The sequence below is a fragment of the Eurytemora carolleeae genome, unplaced genomic scaffold (assembly GCF_000591075.1).
Source record: "Eurytemora carolleeae unplaced genomic scaffold, Eaff_2.0 scaffold1961, whole genome shotgun sequence".
NCBI lineage: Eukaryota > Metazoa > Arthropoda > Copepoda > Calanoida > Temoridae > Eurytemora > Eurytemora carolleeae.
The window spans coordinates 7,072-23,419 of record NW_019397916.1 but is presented as its reverse complement, the minus strand read 5'-3'; the positions used below and the strand labels follow the sequence as shown (position 1 = coordinate 23,419).

The 16,348-nt window shown below is 32.1% G+C and overlaps 1 protein-coding gene across 1 annotated transcript in view; it reads left to right on the top strand.

Moving 5' to 3' along the window:
• The window catches only part of LOC111716306 (RUN domain-containing protein 1), a gene marked incomplete at both ends in the record, with an annotated part of 26,824 nt that extends 14,476 nt beyond the window's left edge, over positions 1-12,348 (top strand). The window contains 7 exons of the mRNA XM_023491745.1: positions 2,826-2,865; positions 3,767-3,864; positions 6,001-6,106; positions 8,192-8,289; positions 8,650-8,744; positions 9,298-9,383; positions 12,271-12,348. Coding sequence (XP_023347513.1) covers positions 2,826-2,865; positions 3,767-3,864; positions 6,001-6,106; positions 8,192-8,289; positions 8,650-8,744; positions 9,298-9,383; positions 12,271-12,348 — 601 coding nt within the window. The remainder of the gene's footprint in view (positions 1-2,825; positions 2,866-3,766; positions 3,865-6,000; positions 6,107-8,191; positions 8,290-8,649; positions 8,745-9,297; positions 9,384-12,270) is intronic.
• Positions 12,349-16,348: the final 4,000 nt, after the last annotated feature.

Genomic DNA, 16,348 nt, shown 5'->3' with positions numbered 1-16,348 from the left:
TGGGGGTGGGGGTGGAGGGGGTTAAACAAGTTTAGCGTTCTTCATGCACAGTATTTCAATTATTCTCACCAACCCTTGACTTTTTTTGCGTTGTCTGCAAAACACAAGCTTTTAAAACGAATTATTTAGGTCCAATTAATATTTCTACACAATTTTAAATTTAAAATTATATATGATATTTGAGGAATATTTAAAATTTAAACTTATGTTTCATGTTTGGCTACGGTGGTAAATGATTATATCAATATAATGAAAACGAATTTTTATTTAAGTTTTGATTGTTAACAAGCTTTTATCGAATTACAAGATTAAAAGTAATTAAAGAGAAGCTTTTTTAATTGACAGGTTCTTTTTGTTTCCATGTTTTTGTGTACCATGCATGCTGTTTAAAAGCTTTATATAAATCAAAATTGAAATCAAAAGTAGTCTTCATTATATTGATATAATCGCCTACCACTGTTCATGCTGTAATTAAATTTGAAATTTTACTAAAAAAAATAATTGACAGAAATATTCTCTTTTTGTCCCCAAATCGAACTTTGGGACACACTTTAGCGCACATTTTACAATTCTCGACGATTCTAATTTATCTGTTTATACAATTTTTGCATTGTTTACAATTTTGTTTATTTACATAGAGGAGGGAACAGGTTAAGGTACAAACACTTTACACGTGCATTTTTAATGTTAGGTTGCAATGTGCAATAGTAGATTGACCCCCTGGAATGATTACATGCTTATTTAACAAATTATAGAGTTATCTAAATGAGCAAGTCAGCAGTGGAGAAAGGCTGCAAACTCTACAAATTATGTGGCATGTGTGCAATGGCTAATGTTTTAGTCTGAATCTCTGGGAGGGTGCTGCGGATAATACACATATCTATATAGAACCTATGTATTTTACTAACATAAATGTCGACTTACTTCAGTTGCTTCTAATACTTCAGCAATAGCATGCTTAATTCATAGATTAAATATACATAGATATAAAGGCAAGTATGAAGCCTAAATAGCCTGTAGCAGACAACTCTATATATTTGTCTCTCTATGGAAAGATAAATTGAGAGACATCTATAGCACAATTGACCACACTTCATATTCTTTCTCTCCCTGCTGCCATCTGTAGTAAATATGAATATATGGTGGTGCTAAGCACCTCAAATTCCCACCTACCTTAATATTTATGTATATCTAATTTATGGCTTAATTAGATTAGTTCTACAAACATAAACATTGTATGTTAAAGACATGAGGAGGAATCCGATCGAAGAGATTTCCTACCTTTTCTAAAAACTATGAAAAAGAATTTTCTAAAAGTTTTCTAGGGCACTGGCCAGTGTAGTCTTGATATTTATTTGACCAGAAATAGCTTTATTGTAGTAGATAAAAGAATGTTGGCTTACGCTTTGTTTTATTAACATTCAAGACAGAATATTTTTACACAATGTGCTTTAAATGGATGTGCACGAAATATTCGGTAAAATCTTACCGCGGCTCAGTCTTCAATATGGTAACATCCAATCCAACAAAGTCACAATCAAAAAAGTATTTGAAAAAAGTCCTAATTTCAGGGACTAAAAAAGTTCTTAGGAAAAATTTCATCAAATTGTGTAATGCAAATTATTCTTGTGGAAATAAAGTCATGACTTTTTTTATTTTCCTTCACGGTAGGATTTCATCCTTAAAAGTCTAAGGAAAATTGTACTGAAGATTTTATACAAATAAACTTAAAATAATTGTAGATTTTTCATTTCTGCTGTGTACTTCAGTGTACTGCACTTTTTTATTTCTGAGACTTTTTTCCATTGACTTCTATTTTAGTATTTATTTTCTTATGATTATTTTTCCTGCAGACTTAAATGGTGGTTTCAGCACGAAATCCGGAAAAAAGTCATTGTTAAAAATTAATATGATTTTATTTCCCAAGACTTTTTTGGGACTTTATTTTTGGCACTTTTATTTTAAGTACTTTTTTCCAAATACTTCGTTAGATGGACCACCAAAAAAGTTCTCTAAAAAAAGTTTTTGGAAATAAAGTCCTAAATTTTGGCGCTAAAAGTCCTGTGGAAAATAAGTCCTTGATGTACAAAGTCTCTAGAAATTTTTTTCTGGTTCCAGTATGATTTTATACAAAAACGTCCCGAAAAAAAGTCTTATTATAGTAGTAGAAAAGGCATAGGAACAAAGGATCTCTACAACCACGGAAAAAAGGGACTTGATATTAAAAACACCCCTGACTGTATTCAATATGCAGATGCATACAGTGAAACCCTTAATAACAAATACATCGGAAGAATTTATCAAATGTCGTCTTGACAATTTTTCAAGTTCTATATTACGTAAATTTCAGTATTTCCGAAAATAAATAAATAGCCATGAATATGCTGGAACAGTTTTAAAGAGTTCCATATAATCATTTAATTAAAAAAACTAATTATCTGCCACATTCCATTATCAGAAAGGGAAGAATACGACATTTGATGAATTCTTCCGATGTATTCGTTATTAAGGGTTTCACTATAGGAGAAAAGTCCTTTTTTGGGAAAACGTCTCAGACTTGACCTCATTTTTGCAAGACTTAATGTTTTTTTCTTGTTTTTTTTGGGATAAATTTTCTTCAGGACATTAATTCCTGTGATCTTATTTCCTGTGACTTTCTTGGCAGCCCACAAAAAGTCCCAGTAATCTTAAACTAAGGACTTTATTTCCAGTGACATTTTGTCCTATAACTTTAGAAAATTTGAACTTTTTTAACAGATTTTTTTCCAGAAGTTTTTTTCCGGTTTTTTTTTCACTTAGAATCCTTAAATATAATACCTATTTAGTGACCTTCTTAGGGATCTTCTACATCATGGACTAGGGCAGGTACAGAGATCACAAAGTACAGAGATATACTTGGATAAACAGGGTGTCCCACGAAACATGACATTTAATAAATAGCTATTTTTAGTTAAACAATTCTTTTGATTAATTATATTTTACTTCGAAATCAATTTTGATATAACATGACTCCCATATAATATTTTAATTGATCTTTGGTATCAAACAACTTAACAAATTATGGAAAAAGGCATTCAAAACTATTCACCAACTGTCATGTTTCGTGGGACACCCTGTACTAAAGGCTAGAATATGCGATATTTTCTACATTGAGTTCTAATGTGTACAAGTGGAGTACACGACCAATTAGAAAACATATTCTTTATTCTTAATTCTTATCCAGGGCCGGAAGAAAAAGACTCAACCAATCACAGTGTCGTCTGTGTAAACAAATAGCCAACCATGAAGCCATGAAGTTTTGTGTTCAACCCATGAGAGAACTGAGAAATTGCAAATATCAAAAATCAAGAGATTAAGCTAATTCTGCGTTAAATTATAAAGTGCTCACTGCGGATACCAATATCTCTTCTCTTACGGGCGTGGTTCTCTCCTCCCCTTCTCTAAGTGTATAAGTGTTTAGAAAAGTGGGCGTGGTTCTCTCCTCCCCTTCTCTAAGTGTATAAGTGTTTAGAAAAGTAGGCGTGGTTCTCTCCTCCCCTTCTCTAAGTGTATAGGTGTTTAGAAAAGTGAGCCTGGTTCTCTCCTCCCCTTCTCTAAGTGTATAAGTGTTTAGAAAAGTGGGCGTGGTTCTCTTCTCCCCTTCTCTAAGTGTATAGGTGTTTAGAAAAGGGGGCGTGGTTCTCTCCTCCCCTTCTCTAAGTGTATAAGTGTTTAGAAAAGTAGGCGTGGTTCTCACCTCCCCTTCTCTAAGTGTATAAGTGTTTAGAAAAGTAGGCGTGGTTCTCTTCTCCCCTTCTCTGGCTGTATGTCTGGTAGAAGCTCGACAAATACAGGGATAGTTCATGTCTGGGATGTTATAACCAGGTCATACAAACAGACAAGCCAAATTTATATATAGATTAAAAAATGAGTCAAACTGTGTTCATTTCATGGAAATAACGCAGATATTAAGAATTTCTTTTGATGAAATCAAAATGATTTAAACAGTTGATGTCCTTCAATGCAGACAATTTTGAAAAGGCTTTTTACTCTATCTTTTATCCATAGGTTTTTGTCTTCCTAGTAATTAATGCTAAAGTGAGAAAAAGATTAAGGATATTTGAATTAAGGGGAAAACTCCAAGGGCCAAGGAACTCAAAAAACTATTGAGTGTTCCACACGGAACTCCAGACGGAACTACACAGATGGAAAAGACCAAATTTATTTGTTCCCTCTTGGCTTCTCTACTTTTGACTTTATGCACAACCATGAAAACATCAAATTTACCTGACGACGTTCTCTTCTCTATACCTCTCAATAAGAGAAGTTATTATCATTAATATTAGATTTCAATCTACCGTCAATTTACTTTAGTTTGACGTAGATCTTGATTAGGAAGAAGAAATAAAACTGAAGAAAAGTTTGGTTTCAATTTCCAATTTCAAAACTGGATTTAAACTTGAGTAAAGAAATCACATCCTGAATTTTATGAAAATTTGAAGATGAACAGTGTGAACACTGCAGGGAACTGATTACGTAAAATAATTACCATTAAATGACTATTTTTAAATTGGTAAAGTTAAATATATTATTTTTAAGGGTGTCTCACATCCAAACGCGTACTTTTCTAGAAATGCTCTGAAATAGGAAGATGCCTTTTAAACTCAAGTTAGAACTTAAAATAGTTCAATGAACATTAGACATAGCAATTGTACAGTGTAAATAGACCCTTTTCACTTCAATTGTGCTTTGCTTAGTTACTAGTAAAAATATTTGCTTTGTAACAACATCAAAACGCTAAGTATTGATGTAATGTCGTCTTTTTATTCCATTGTTTCATGTTTATTACTGTAGAAGCGCAATTTTAAATACAGAAAAAAAGAAGACTCCTGAATGGTAAATAATTCAATCATAACGTTAAATTACCGAATTGTCTTATGTTTTTTGGTGCACTTAGTTTTACAGGATACTTCCTAATCCTAACTAATCCAACATAGTTTAAAGTTTCAAACTTCAAACTTACTCAATCATTTTTACCAAATTACTTGAGAGTAACCCCGCCCACATATAGCTCTTTAGTTTCTTCATACAACTACTAGAGAAAAGCATCGTTTTTCTCAACGAACGAAATTAAAAAAAAACTTCATGGACGAACGATGAACGAATGAGTTATATGATTGTATCTTTAATAGAAATATAAAAATAATCGTTTTTTTAACGAACGAAAAAACGAACAATTTGAAATCGTGTACGATCGTTCGCATTTTATAGATCAGTAGTTAATGAACGATTTCTGAAACTTTCGTTCAAATAAATTTAAAATCCCAATATTTTTTTACTGAATGAACGAATTTTTGTTTGCACTTTTGTAAAAAAAACTTTAGTTTTTTTTAAAAGAAAATATGTTTATTTTCGAACTAACTCTAAAACAATGACGTTTTTTACTGACCGAACGATTTTTTCGAAAAACGACCCCTAAAACAACAGATTTAAAATCAACTGTTTCTTTATTGCGAAATTTGATTTTACAAATTATTAATGCATCCTTGTTATATCCGTAGCTTTTCTATGATCGGATTTCATTATATTTATTTTATTTTCTAAGAATTAAGGTTTAAACAAAAATAAAGTCAAAATATGTTACCAAATATTTTAAGCTCATCATCTTTCAAAAAGCACAAATAAAATTAAATTTAGAATTTTAATATCGAAACACAATTAGAAAAATTATTGTAAATTAAAATTAGAATAATATTCTCCTAAACTTGTATAACAGTAGCAATTTTAATATTCAGCATCCAACTGAGAAAATACAAAAAAAGGAATTTAAACAAAAACTTTATAATCCCATATCTTTGCAACCTAACGGTTTAAACCTTTTGTATTTCAAACTTGATTTGATTTAGCAGAATTTATAGTTAGAACTATTAAAGATCCACTAAATTGTGTTGTAAAGATATAGGGATTAGAATATCAGAGTTTGAGGCAAAGAGTAAATTTCTTTACAATTCTATGGTTTAGGTATTATGAGCTGAAGGGCGGAGCTGAATTCAATTCTGCTCCTGCGCGTCGTTTGTCAAGAAGTTTTGGTTTAGATCTAGCACCTACTGTATCCAATAACAAACAGGTAGTTTGGGTTAGATCTATCACCTACTGTATCTAATAACAAACAGGTAGTTTGGTTTAGATCTATCACCTACTGTATCCAACAACAAACAGGTAGTTTGGGTTAGGTCTATCACCTACTGTATCCAATAACAAACAGGTAGTTTGGTTTAGATCTATCACCTACTGTATCCAATAACAAACAGGTAGTTTGGTTTAGAATTATCACCTACTGTATCTAATAATAAACAGGTAGTTTGGGTTAGATCTATCACCTACTGTATCCAATAAATAACAAACAGGTAGTTTGGGTTAGATATATCACCTACTGTATCTAATAACAAACAGGTAGTTTGGTTTAGATGTATCACCTACTGTATCCAATAACAAACAGGTAGTTTGGTTTAGATCTATCACCTACTGTATCCAATAACAAACAGGTAGTTTGGTTTAGATCTATCACCTACTGTATATAATAATAAACAGGTAGTTTGGTTTATATCTATCACCTACTATATCTAATAAAAACATGTAGTTTGGGTTAGATCTATCACCTACTGTATCTAATAACAAACAGGTAGTTTGGTTTAGATCTATCACCTACTGTATCCAACAACAAACAGGTAGTTTGGGTTAGATCAATTCACCTACTGTATCCAATAACAAACAGGTAGTTTGGTTTAGATGTATCACCTACTGTATCCAATAACGAACAGGTAGTTTGGTTTAGATCTATCACCTACTGTATCCAATAACAAACAGGTAGTTTGGTTTAGATCTAGCACCTACTGTATCTAATAAAAACAGGTAGTTTGGTTTAGATCTATCACCTACTGTATCTAATAAAAACATGTAGTTTGGGTTAGATCTATCACCTACTGTATCTAATAAAAACATGTAGTTTGGGTTAGATCTATCACCTACTGTATCTAATAATAAACAGATAGTTTGGTTTAGATCTATCACCTACTGTATCTAATAAAAAACTTTAGATTGGGTTAGATCTATCACTTACTGTATTTAATAACAAGTTTGGTTTAGATCTATCACCTACTGTATCTAATAAAAAACTTTAGATTGGGTTAGATCTATCACTTACTGTATTTAATAACAAACAGGTATTTTGGTAAAATCGGGATCCCTCCCTCCCTCTAATTTTATAATAAATATTCCTGAATCCCTCCCCTCTCTTCTCTCCGTACTTTATTGTTTATTGGCGTGTATCCAATTCTATTCTTTGTTTACGGTTATCTGGTAATAGTAGTAAAATATAAAGATGGAGCTTTAACAACCTTCTATAGTTGGCTGACTAGAGATTGAGAAAATAGGGGAAGTGATGTAAATGTTCCTTACATCAGAAGTTTTTTAAATCCTAAGATTTCATTTCAAAAAATAAATTTTCCTCGTCGCGAGCCTCGTGAACTAAAATGTCAAGGTTCTTAAATATAATGTTGCCAATTATTTATTGAAAACTGATGCTAGAAACATGTGCGTTGTAGATCAAAGGCGTTGTCTGACTTAAAGTCGACCCTGTCTTAAAAGTTGATGAAAAACTTCGTAGCTCATCTAGCTTTGGTTTTACGAACAATTGTTTTAGAAAAGCAAAATTTTAATTAGAAAAAATTTTAAAATTTAGATTTCGATAGAACTAATTTATTTACACATTTTTGCTTTTCTGAACTTTTGATTTTGAGAGAAAAAAGGTTCGCAAATTTTCTTTTGGGCCATTGGAGTACCAAAAAAAATACAAATTTTCAAAAAATATTGAAAAAACATTGAAAGGTGCACAAAAAAGGTACAGTTTTGCATCAGGCGCCGCAAATCACACTTTTCTTTGAATCACCCTGTATATAAACAAAAATTTACACACAGTAAAAGTGTTTTTTTTTTTACAGAATTTGTTTTCGCGAATTTCTTTTGGAAGGGAATGCGGAATTCGAGGCGAGAGTTTGCGGAATGCGCGAGCAAATTTTCGAATTTCCGCTGTAAACCCTTGTAATGTTGAAAACATTTAATATTTCAATACGTATAAAATGAAATTTAAACAAACTGTACTAATATTTATGTACTGCAGTAACTAAAGTGTACTAATATGTGTGTACTGCAGGTGTTACTGCAGACTATTGGTCAGATTTTATCCTCGCACTCCCAGTACAAACGGACTCCTGATCAACACTTCAAGGCTTTCGTATCAGCAGGACTGAAGTAGGCTTTCGTATTTGATAAAGGAATTGAGTTTTGAGATCTAATAGTCTAAGTTTAAAATATAAAAGATTTCCACCATCAGGTTGCAAATATAAAGGAGTTAGATAATTTGATTTTGTGGAAGAAAGGAACTAAACATTACCTTAACCGCTGATTTTATAGTCTCTAGTCTCTTTGCAACCTGTTGGTATGAATATTTCAAACTTTGAATATTTGATCCATAGTCTAAAAAACCAAGGTATTTAACATAAGGTTACAAAAATATAGAAATTAGTAAATAGAGTTCAGTTCCTTTTTCTTTAATTTTAACTTCGAATTCAAAATAATTCTGGGAGTTAGCAAATAAACAGTTTTTTTTAGTAAACGCAAGCTTGTTCCGTGGCTCAGATTAATCCTAAGAAATCAGACTATACTGGAGACTATGTATCAACCTTCTAGCTATGTGGTAACAACAGGTAAATAGTCTAAACTGAGACTATATATCTTCTAGCTACGTGGTAACAACAGGTAAATAGTCTATATACTGGAGACTATGTATCAACCTTCTAGCTATGTGGTAACAACAGGTAAATAGTCTAAACTGAGACTATATATCTTCTAGCTATGTTGTGACTACAGGTAAATAGTCTATATACTGAGACTATATATATTCTAGCTATGTTGTGATTACAGGTAAATAGTCTAAACTGAGCTAGACTATATATCTTCTAGCTACTTGATGATAACAGGTAAATAGTCTATATATTGAGAATATATATTCCAGCTAAGTTGTGACTACAGGTAAATAGTCTATAAACTGAGACTATACATTTTCTATCTTTGAGGTGACTACAGGGAAATAGGCCTATAGTCTTTTTTAAAGATAACAACTCAAGTTAGATCTAATTTTAGACCAAGTTAAGAACATTACCTTGGTTCTAGCTAGTTTTTTAATCAAAATTTAACAAAACCCATAGAAAACAGACAAACAGAAAAAGATAAAAAAAAATTTATAAAAATATTTTGTAGGATTTGATGATGGTTTCCATCTTCTTGAACGTTTATCTCTTTATGTTTTCAATCTACCGGTTAACCTTGCTGTTAAACAGTTCCAGGTAGTAACTGGCGATAGTAATTATGATAATAATAATAATAATAATAATAATAATAGTAATACTCCTACTACTACTACTACTACTACTACTACTACTAATACTACTACTACTACTACTACTACTACTACTACTACTACTACTACTACTACTACTACTACTACTACTACTACTACTACTACTACTACTACTACTACTACTACTACTACTACTACTACTACTACTACTACTACTACTACTACTACTACTACTACTACTACTACTACTACTACTACTACTACTACTACTACTACTACTACTACTACTACTACTACTACTACTACTACTACTACTACTACTACTACTACTACTACTACTACTACTACTACTACTACTACTACTANGTGTACAGTGTTCACCTAATAGATTATTGCATTCTTTTCAAACAATTTCAAAATAGATGCGCATAAATGACACGCACCTCTGCCCTTCTAGTAAATTCAACATAAATGAAGCATAAAGTCCGACCGCGTCAACCATGTTGCATAGGCTAGTCCTGGTTGATTTTCTGCTTTATTAACCCAATGTCCGTGCGGTACAGTAAAAACTGGGACCGGAAAGGTTGACCCGGCTCGGAAATTCAAATGTACACGGCTGCCCGTGATGTTCTACAATTTTATACATATCATGTCAACTCTCTGAAAATGTCATGTTACAAATTAATTATAATCTATTAATCAATTTTTTGTATTCTTTAACTAAAATTATAAACCATGAGCCTATTATTTCTAAAATCTGCAAGATATCAAATATTTTTGTTAATATTGTGAAATAAAACTTTTTCAACAATATTACTGGAGTTTTATTTTTTCCAAAATATAGTTTCAATAGCGGAATAATAAAAGTTAAAGGGACTGTAAACCTAACTTCAAGTTATAGAGGAGTATCCCGTGCCCTTTAAAGCATGGACTGCCATAATAATAATAAAGATATGGCAGATAGATCCTTATTATTATAAATCTACCAAAATGATTTTAATTGTTAAACTCTTTGTTTCCAAGTTGTAATATATTTAAAAAAAAATTCAATAGTTACTTCAAGAAGTGGAAGAAAATATAAATTTACTTTCGAATATTTGGAAACGGTTTTTAGCGTAAAATAGTCTATATTTTTGAAGGACGTTACGACGTAAGTAATGAATCAAATTTATTGAGTTCACACTGTATTAAACACGCTATAGCTTTCTCCATACTTGTTGAACATATAAAGGGTACTGTTGTAAATCCGGTATTTGCTCACTTGAAATTACGCTTCCAGAGTCCGAATTTAATAAATTAGAGTCGTCTTTTAAATCCGCCAAAAACGGTTTCAATTGAGCGCCGGCTTAAATCTTGAAATATTGAATCCAATAGTATTTTAACATTTGTCAGATCGCAGACTTAACATTTAAGAATTTTGCTACCTTTCAATTGTAAATACAACAACTGGAAAACCACTCTGTCATGCGAATTAGAATAAGATTTTGTTGAGAAAAATTACTTGAAATTCATAAATTTGATCAACGTAAAGTCTGTTATTTAAGTTTTTGAATTTCAATAATTACAATTACTAAAGTACACTTTTAATGCTTTCACGTACGAACATAAAAATATAGACTTCAAAAGGCGTAATGCATGAGATAGTTAAGAACTTAAAATAGAAAAAAAACACTTTCTCTGGAAAACTTTGAAGTGTAATCATTTTAAATTGTAAGTTTTGAATTATTTGTCCATCCATATTAAAATATAAAGATGATGTCGATCGTTACTATTCAGTGTGGATCTTTTTTTTCCAAAAGTTTCAAATAGCCAAAACAACTCCTCAGTTTCAAACAGTTGAACTAAAAATGGGTTTCAAGACCTGTTTTTAGTTAACAAAACAAGAAGTTTACATATGGAAGGGATCTGACATTGATAGAGCTATTAAAACAAAAACTCATATTCTTGAATGTGGACTTTGGAGCCTCTAAAAACTTATAATTATTAAAAACGGACCTCAAACGATGCCACATTGTTGATAACATTATCATAGATTAGCTTATTTAAGAATACACAAAAAGCCATCTTTTTGTCACCCTTCTTGTGGTGTCTTAGGCCTGGAGTGTTTTAGAACCAAGAAATATAAAGATTTATGGAATACTGACATTTTTTTCAACACAGTTTCGTACAGATTCTCCAATGCAGCATAAAGTTATCATTTAATTCGTTCCCAAAATCAATCAAACCTGTTTTAAGACTCTTTTGAAATTTTAAATATTAATTTGAGCTTATGTTTTTTGTGTTTTCAGTTGAAAAGTTAAACCTAGCTCTGTAAGCCTAGTTCTCCAGTAAATCCTATTACAGTATTATTGCTGAAATCTTGAGTTTAAAAGAAACCTCCAATGGTCGTTAAATTTACATTTAAAGTATAAAATAAACTTTTCAACCAGTTTTTATCTTACAATGGTATATTTTTATACAGAGCATTAGAAATGTTTTATCTATCTATGTTATATCTAGGATATAAAGGGATAGAGTAGATATATTATACAGGGTGTCCCACGAAACATACCGGTAGCAAGACGACTTAAAGCTCGTCTTTGATCTTTGAATAATTTGCGGGATTTATTCGTAAAACTAGTTTTAATCGTAAAATTTTAGAATTAATATTCACAAAACAACATTGGTCCTGGCATTTCCAAAATGTGGTCTGCCTTTTTTAAGGTTTCAAAGTAGGTTGACGAAAGAATGCATTGAATAATTTCGAATATCTTTTTTTAAGATCTAAATATTTATTATTTGCAAGTACATTTAAATATCATATCGGGTTGTAAGATTGTTTACAATGGCGCAATATTTTTTTATAGTTTTTAAAATTTGAAAATATCTCTCAGATTCTGTTTCATGCTCAGGGTCAAACACAGGTTCATCTACAGGTTCAGGTTCAGGGTCAAGCACAGCTTCAGGTTCAGGTTTAGGTTCAGGTTCAAGTTCAGGTTTAGGTTCAGGTTCAGGTTCAGGTTCAGGTTCAGGTTCAAGTTCAGGTTTAGGTTCAGGTAAGGTTTAGGTTAAGTTTCAGGTTTAGGTTCAGGTTCAGGTTCATGGCTAGATTGAGGTTCAGGTTCAGGGCAAGGGTATAACTCGGGATTCAGTTTTGGTTCAGGTTTTAATTTAATTTAAGGAAAAGCTTCTGTTTTAGACTCGATCTGGATGAGGTCTAGTGCTACAGGTTCTTTTTTAGAGAGGATTGAATTCCTGTCAAACTTGAACTTGAGGTTCCAATTTCTAAAGAACATGAACTAATGGAGTTGTATTAATGGAAACTGTGTATGAGGTTCTAGATCCAGAGACAACTATTACTTTTGACGGTTCAGAACCAGGGAAAAAAACCTGCTTTCAAGAATTTCACTTAGAAGAGAATATGTGGGAGGTTCTAGAATATCAAGAGAACTGTTCTACTCTCCAAAAACCGTACCAGAAGTTTCAAATTTAGACGTAGATGTAGACCTGGTTCCAGACTTAATGGAACCAGTATCAATCTTCTACTAGTGACCTCTGCATATGAAGGTTTTGTGGTCCACCTTTAAGAAACATTCTAAAGTAGGAGGTTCTGTAAGGTTTCAATTGCTCCTCTTTTCATTTTCCACCGTCTCCTTTGGTTCCCTCTTGGTGGTTGGTGATCGGAAACCTATGGTTTTGGAGAAGGAGAAAAACTGCTCTTTTCCACTTGACCATATGTTCCATGAAACAGAAACTCCTGAGCTAACAAAATATTTGTAAAGTTCAACCACTTGGTGTGTGAAATCCATGATTAGTGAAAGGTTTACCGACAAATCAGATAAATTGGGTTCAGAGCTGGGGGCCACCAGTAAGGTAGGAAACAGTTGGAACCCTCATGAGAGAGAGAGGAGGTAAAGTGACAAGGTGTTGTCAGCTTGAGAGAAGGGGTTGAACTGACAGAGCAGGGGTTGAACTGGTAGAGCAGGGGTGGAACTGACAGAGCAGGGGTGGAACTGAAAGAGCAGGGGTGGAACTGAGAGAGCAGGGGTGGAATATCAAAGACGAACTTAAAGTCGTCCTCTTTTGTCATGTTTCGTGGGACACCCTGCAGATATAAATTTTATTGAAAAGAATTTCTATTTCGATAAATCTTTAATTTACACATGTTTCAATCTCTTCGCTTATAAAGTTCGGGAGACAATAATACAAACTTATATTCTACATTTTAACAAAAACATTAAACCAATCTGCAGAATCTACCCTAACATTAAAAATATCACTGTGTCTTTAATCTGATACAAGAATATATCTATGTCAAAATGTATTGTATATTTAATATATATATATTAATTATACTTATTTCTTTTTAATTTTTCTCTTCCAAATATCTGAGAGCTAAAACTTTTCAGTAAAGGAATTGAGTCTTAGCCACAAACTTTGATTTTCTAATCACTATATCTTTGGAACCAAATGTTGCAGACCTTAGATATTTCAAACTATGAATTTTGTTAGATCAAATAATCTGAGTTTGAAATATCAAAGGTTTACAACATCGGGTTCTAAAGATATTGAGGTTTAAATATTTGATTTTGTTCCAAAGACTCAATTCCTTTGGTTGGAAAAACACAATAACTGATCGCATTCATGTTTTAAACAAGAAATCGGAGAAAAGTGCAAAAGCGTGTCTCGCCCTTGTCTAACATATTGCCCAACCTGCATACAAATTGGCAGAACTTTTTTGAGGGAACCCATGGGCACCCTGAGGGTGACGTTGGCTAAAAAATTCCACGGGCAACGATGGACACTTCAGCTAGTATTTATCAACAGTTTGCATGACATAGGTTTATGATTTTTTTTTGCAAAAAAAAAATGAAGAGGGAAGAACGAGGCCTCTGAAACTAACTTTTCAAGGGATTGAAAGAGAAAAGGATTAAATATATGTCAATATTTGAATTCGAATGTCTGTCTATAACTTTTCAAAACAAACTTTTCATTGAATGAGAACTTTGAATGAGAAACTCAGAGATCAATGTTTGAATGAATTAATAAAATTTCTAAATTAATCAGAGAGAAACGTTCAGATTTGAGTCCTTGATTTAAAGGGACTGTTATAGACGTAGTTTCTAGTGACCCTCTGAATGTCATGACTGATTCACAACGGTACCTTGTCAATCTTTGTCTGATCATTAATGACTGAGATATCTTATTTATTTAACTGAAAATGAATGTTGGGAAACTTAACAGAAGAAATTGACAAATACAACACAATGTTTACAGTCATGAGAAGAGCTATTGAGAGAACAAAATATGTATAAAGTCAAAACTAGAGGAGCTACAACGAGGTCACAACGTCGTAACAGAAATGTAGCGTAAATTTTAAATTAAAATTAAAAAATTTAAACATAGACTACTAGGATCTAGACCTGCCCTATCTTTGTAATCTATAGATATGAAGTTTCTGAAATGGAAATATTGTTTTTAAACTGGAGATATTGAGGAAGAAAAGTTGAATCTTCCAATAATAAAACTGACATCTTGACAGCTAGACAGCTATTGTCTATGGTTTGATAGAACCTGAAATTTGTACCAAATATTCAATCATACTAAAAAACACTAAAAATTGGTATGGTATATAGTATACAGGTTCAAAATATTAAATTTATATTGAATAGTGTTAACAATAAGAACTAAGATTTCAGCTAAAAATCTTCTTCTTTCTTTGCAAAATATTCGTAGATTTTATTGTGCAAGGCCAAAATTTGACGCCTTTAATACTGTGTGTAGTTGAAGAAAGTATCAAATAACAAAACATTTTTTCCTTTGTTCCCCCGTCTCCCCCTCTTCCAATCTTCAAGAGCTCTATGCATTGAACATGACTAAAATAATAATATCCAATCTTGAAGATAAAAACATTTATTGGACCGAATACCCAATATATGGTCAATTTATGCAAATTAGTCAGATATAAAACATATTCTACAAGTTTTATAAATGTTTTTCTCCTTCCTTGAGATTTCAAAGTTTAAACAAGGAACCGTCTTAACTCTCAACTAAAGAGAGCAGAGACGGGTTACACAATTTTCCAGGGGGGGCGACATATATTTTTAAACTATTCTTTAAAATAGAAAAAAGGAATTAGAGGCCTTTTCATGCCATCCCTACCCATATTTTTACCTTAAGAAACTGTGTGAATTTTAATATTTTTTTTTAATGATAATCCTTTAAATAGGACAAATTGTGAACATGCAATAATTTCACAAAGTAAAAAAGATAAAATATGTATTTTTAAAAGTAACTGCAGCTTCAATTTCCTTTTGAAAATCCAGTTTACACAATCTTAGTTGAACTTCTTGTTCACTGCAATATGTATAGTCGTTGCTGCAGCTCCTGCAGCTAGAGAACAAGAAATTCCTAATTCGACTTTTAAAGATTGAAATATAAAAATCTCAATCTTAATCTCTTTTCTTTCCCCCGGGAGACTCTAGCTTGTGCAGCGTGTTCTGATTGCAAAATCTGTGCAAACATCAGGATCCATCAAACCTGAGACAATCAAATGTCTAGCTTGTCAGATTCATTCTTTTTAGAATTCGACTAATATTACACTCTACAGGATTTAGAAGTAAAAGTCTATAAAAAAAACGCGCTGACCCAAGTATACACAAAGGTTTTTCTAATGAAGGGGGGGGGGATTTTTTATTAAGATTATACATAGGTTTACTCACAGAGGAGACAGAGGATAAGACTTCATCAGACGACTTTACCGAATTTGTTTAATACGTTTTCATGGTTCCTTTTAGGCTGCAAAACTGGCATATTTACGAGCATAATCATTTGGTAAACAAACAAAATACTCAATTGAATACAAAACCTCACAATCAAGCTTCAACATCTCTAATTTTAGAGCTTTGGGTCGTCCTTACAGTCTCATCCTTTGTGGGTAACTCTGTATGTAACCAAGCATACCACAGAGGA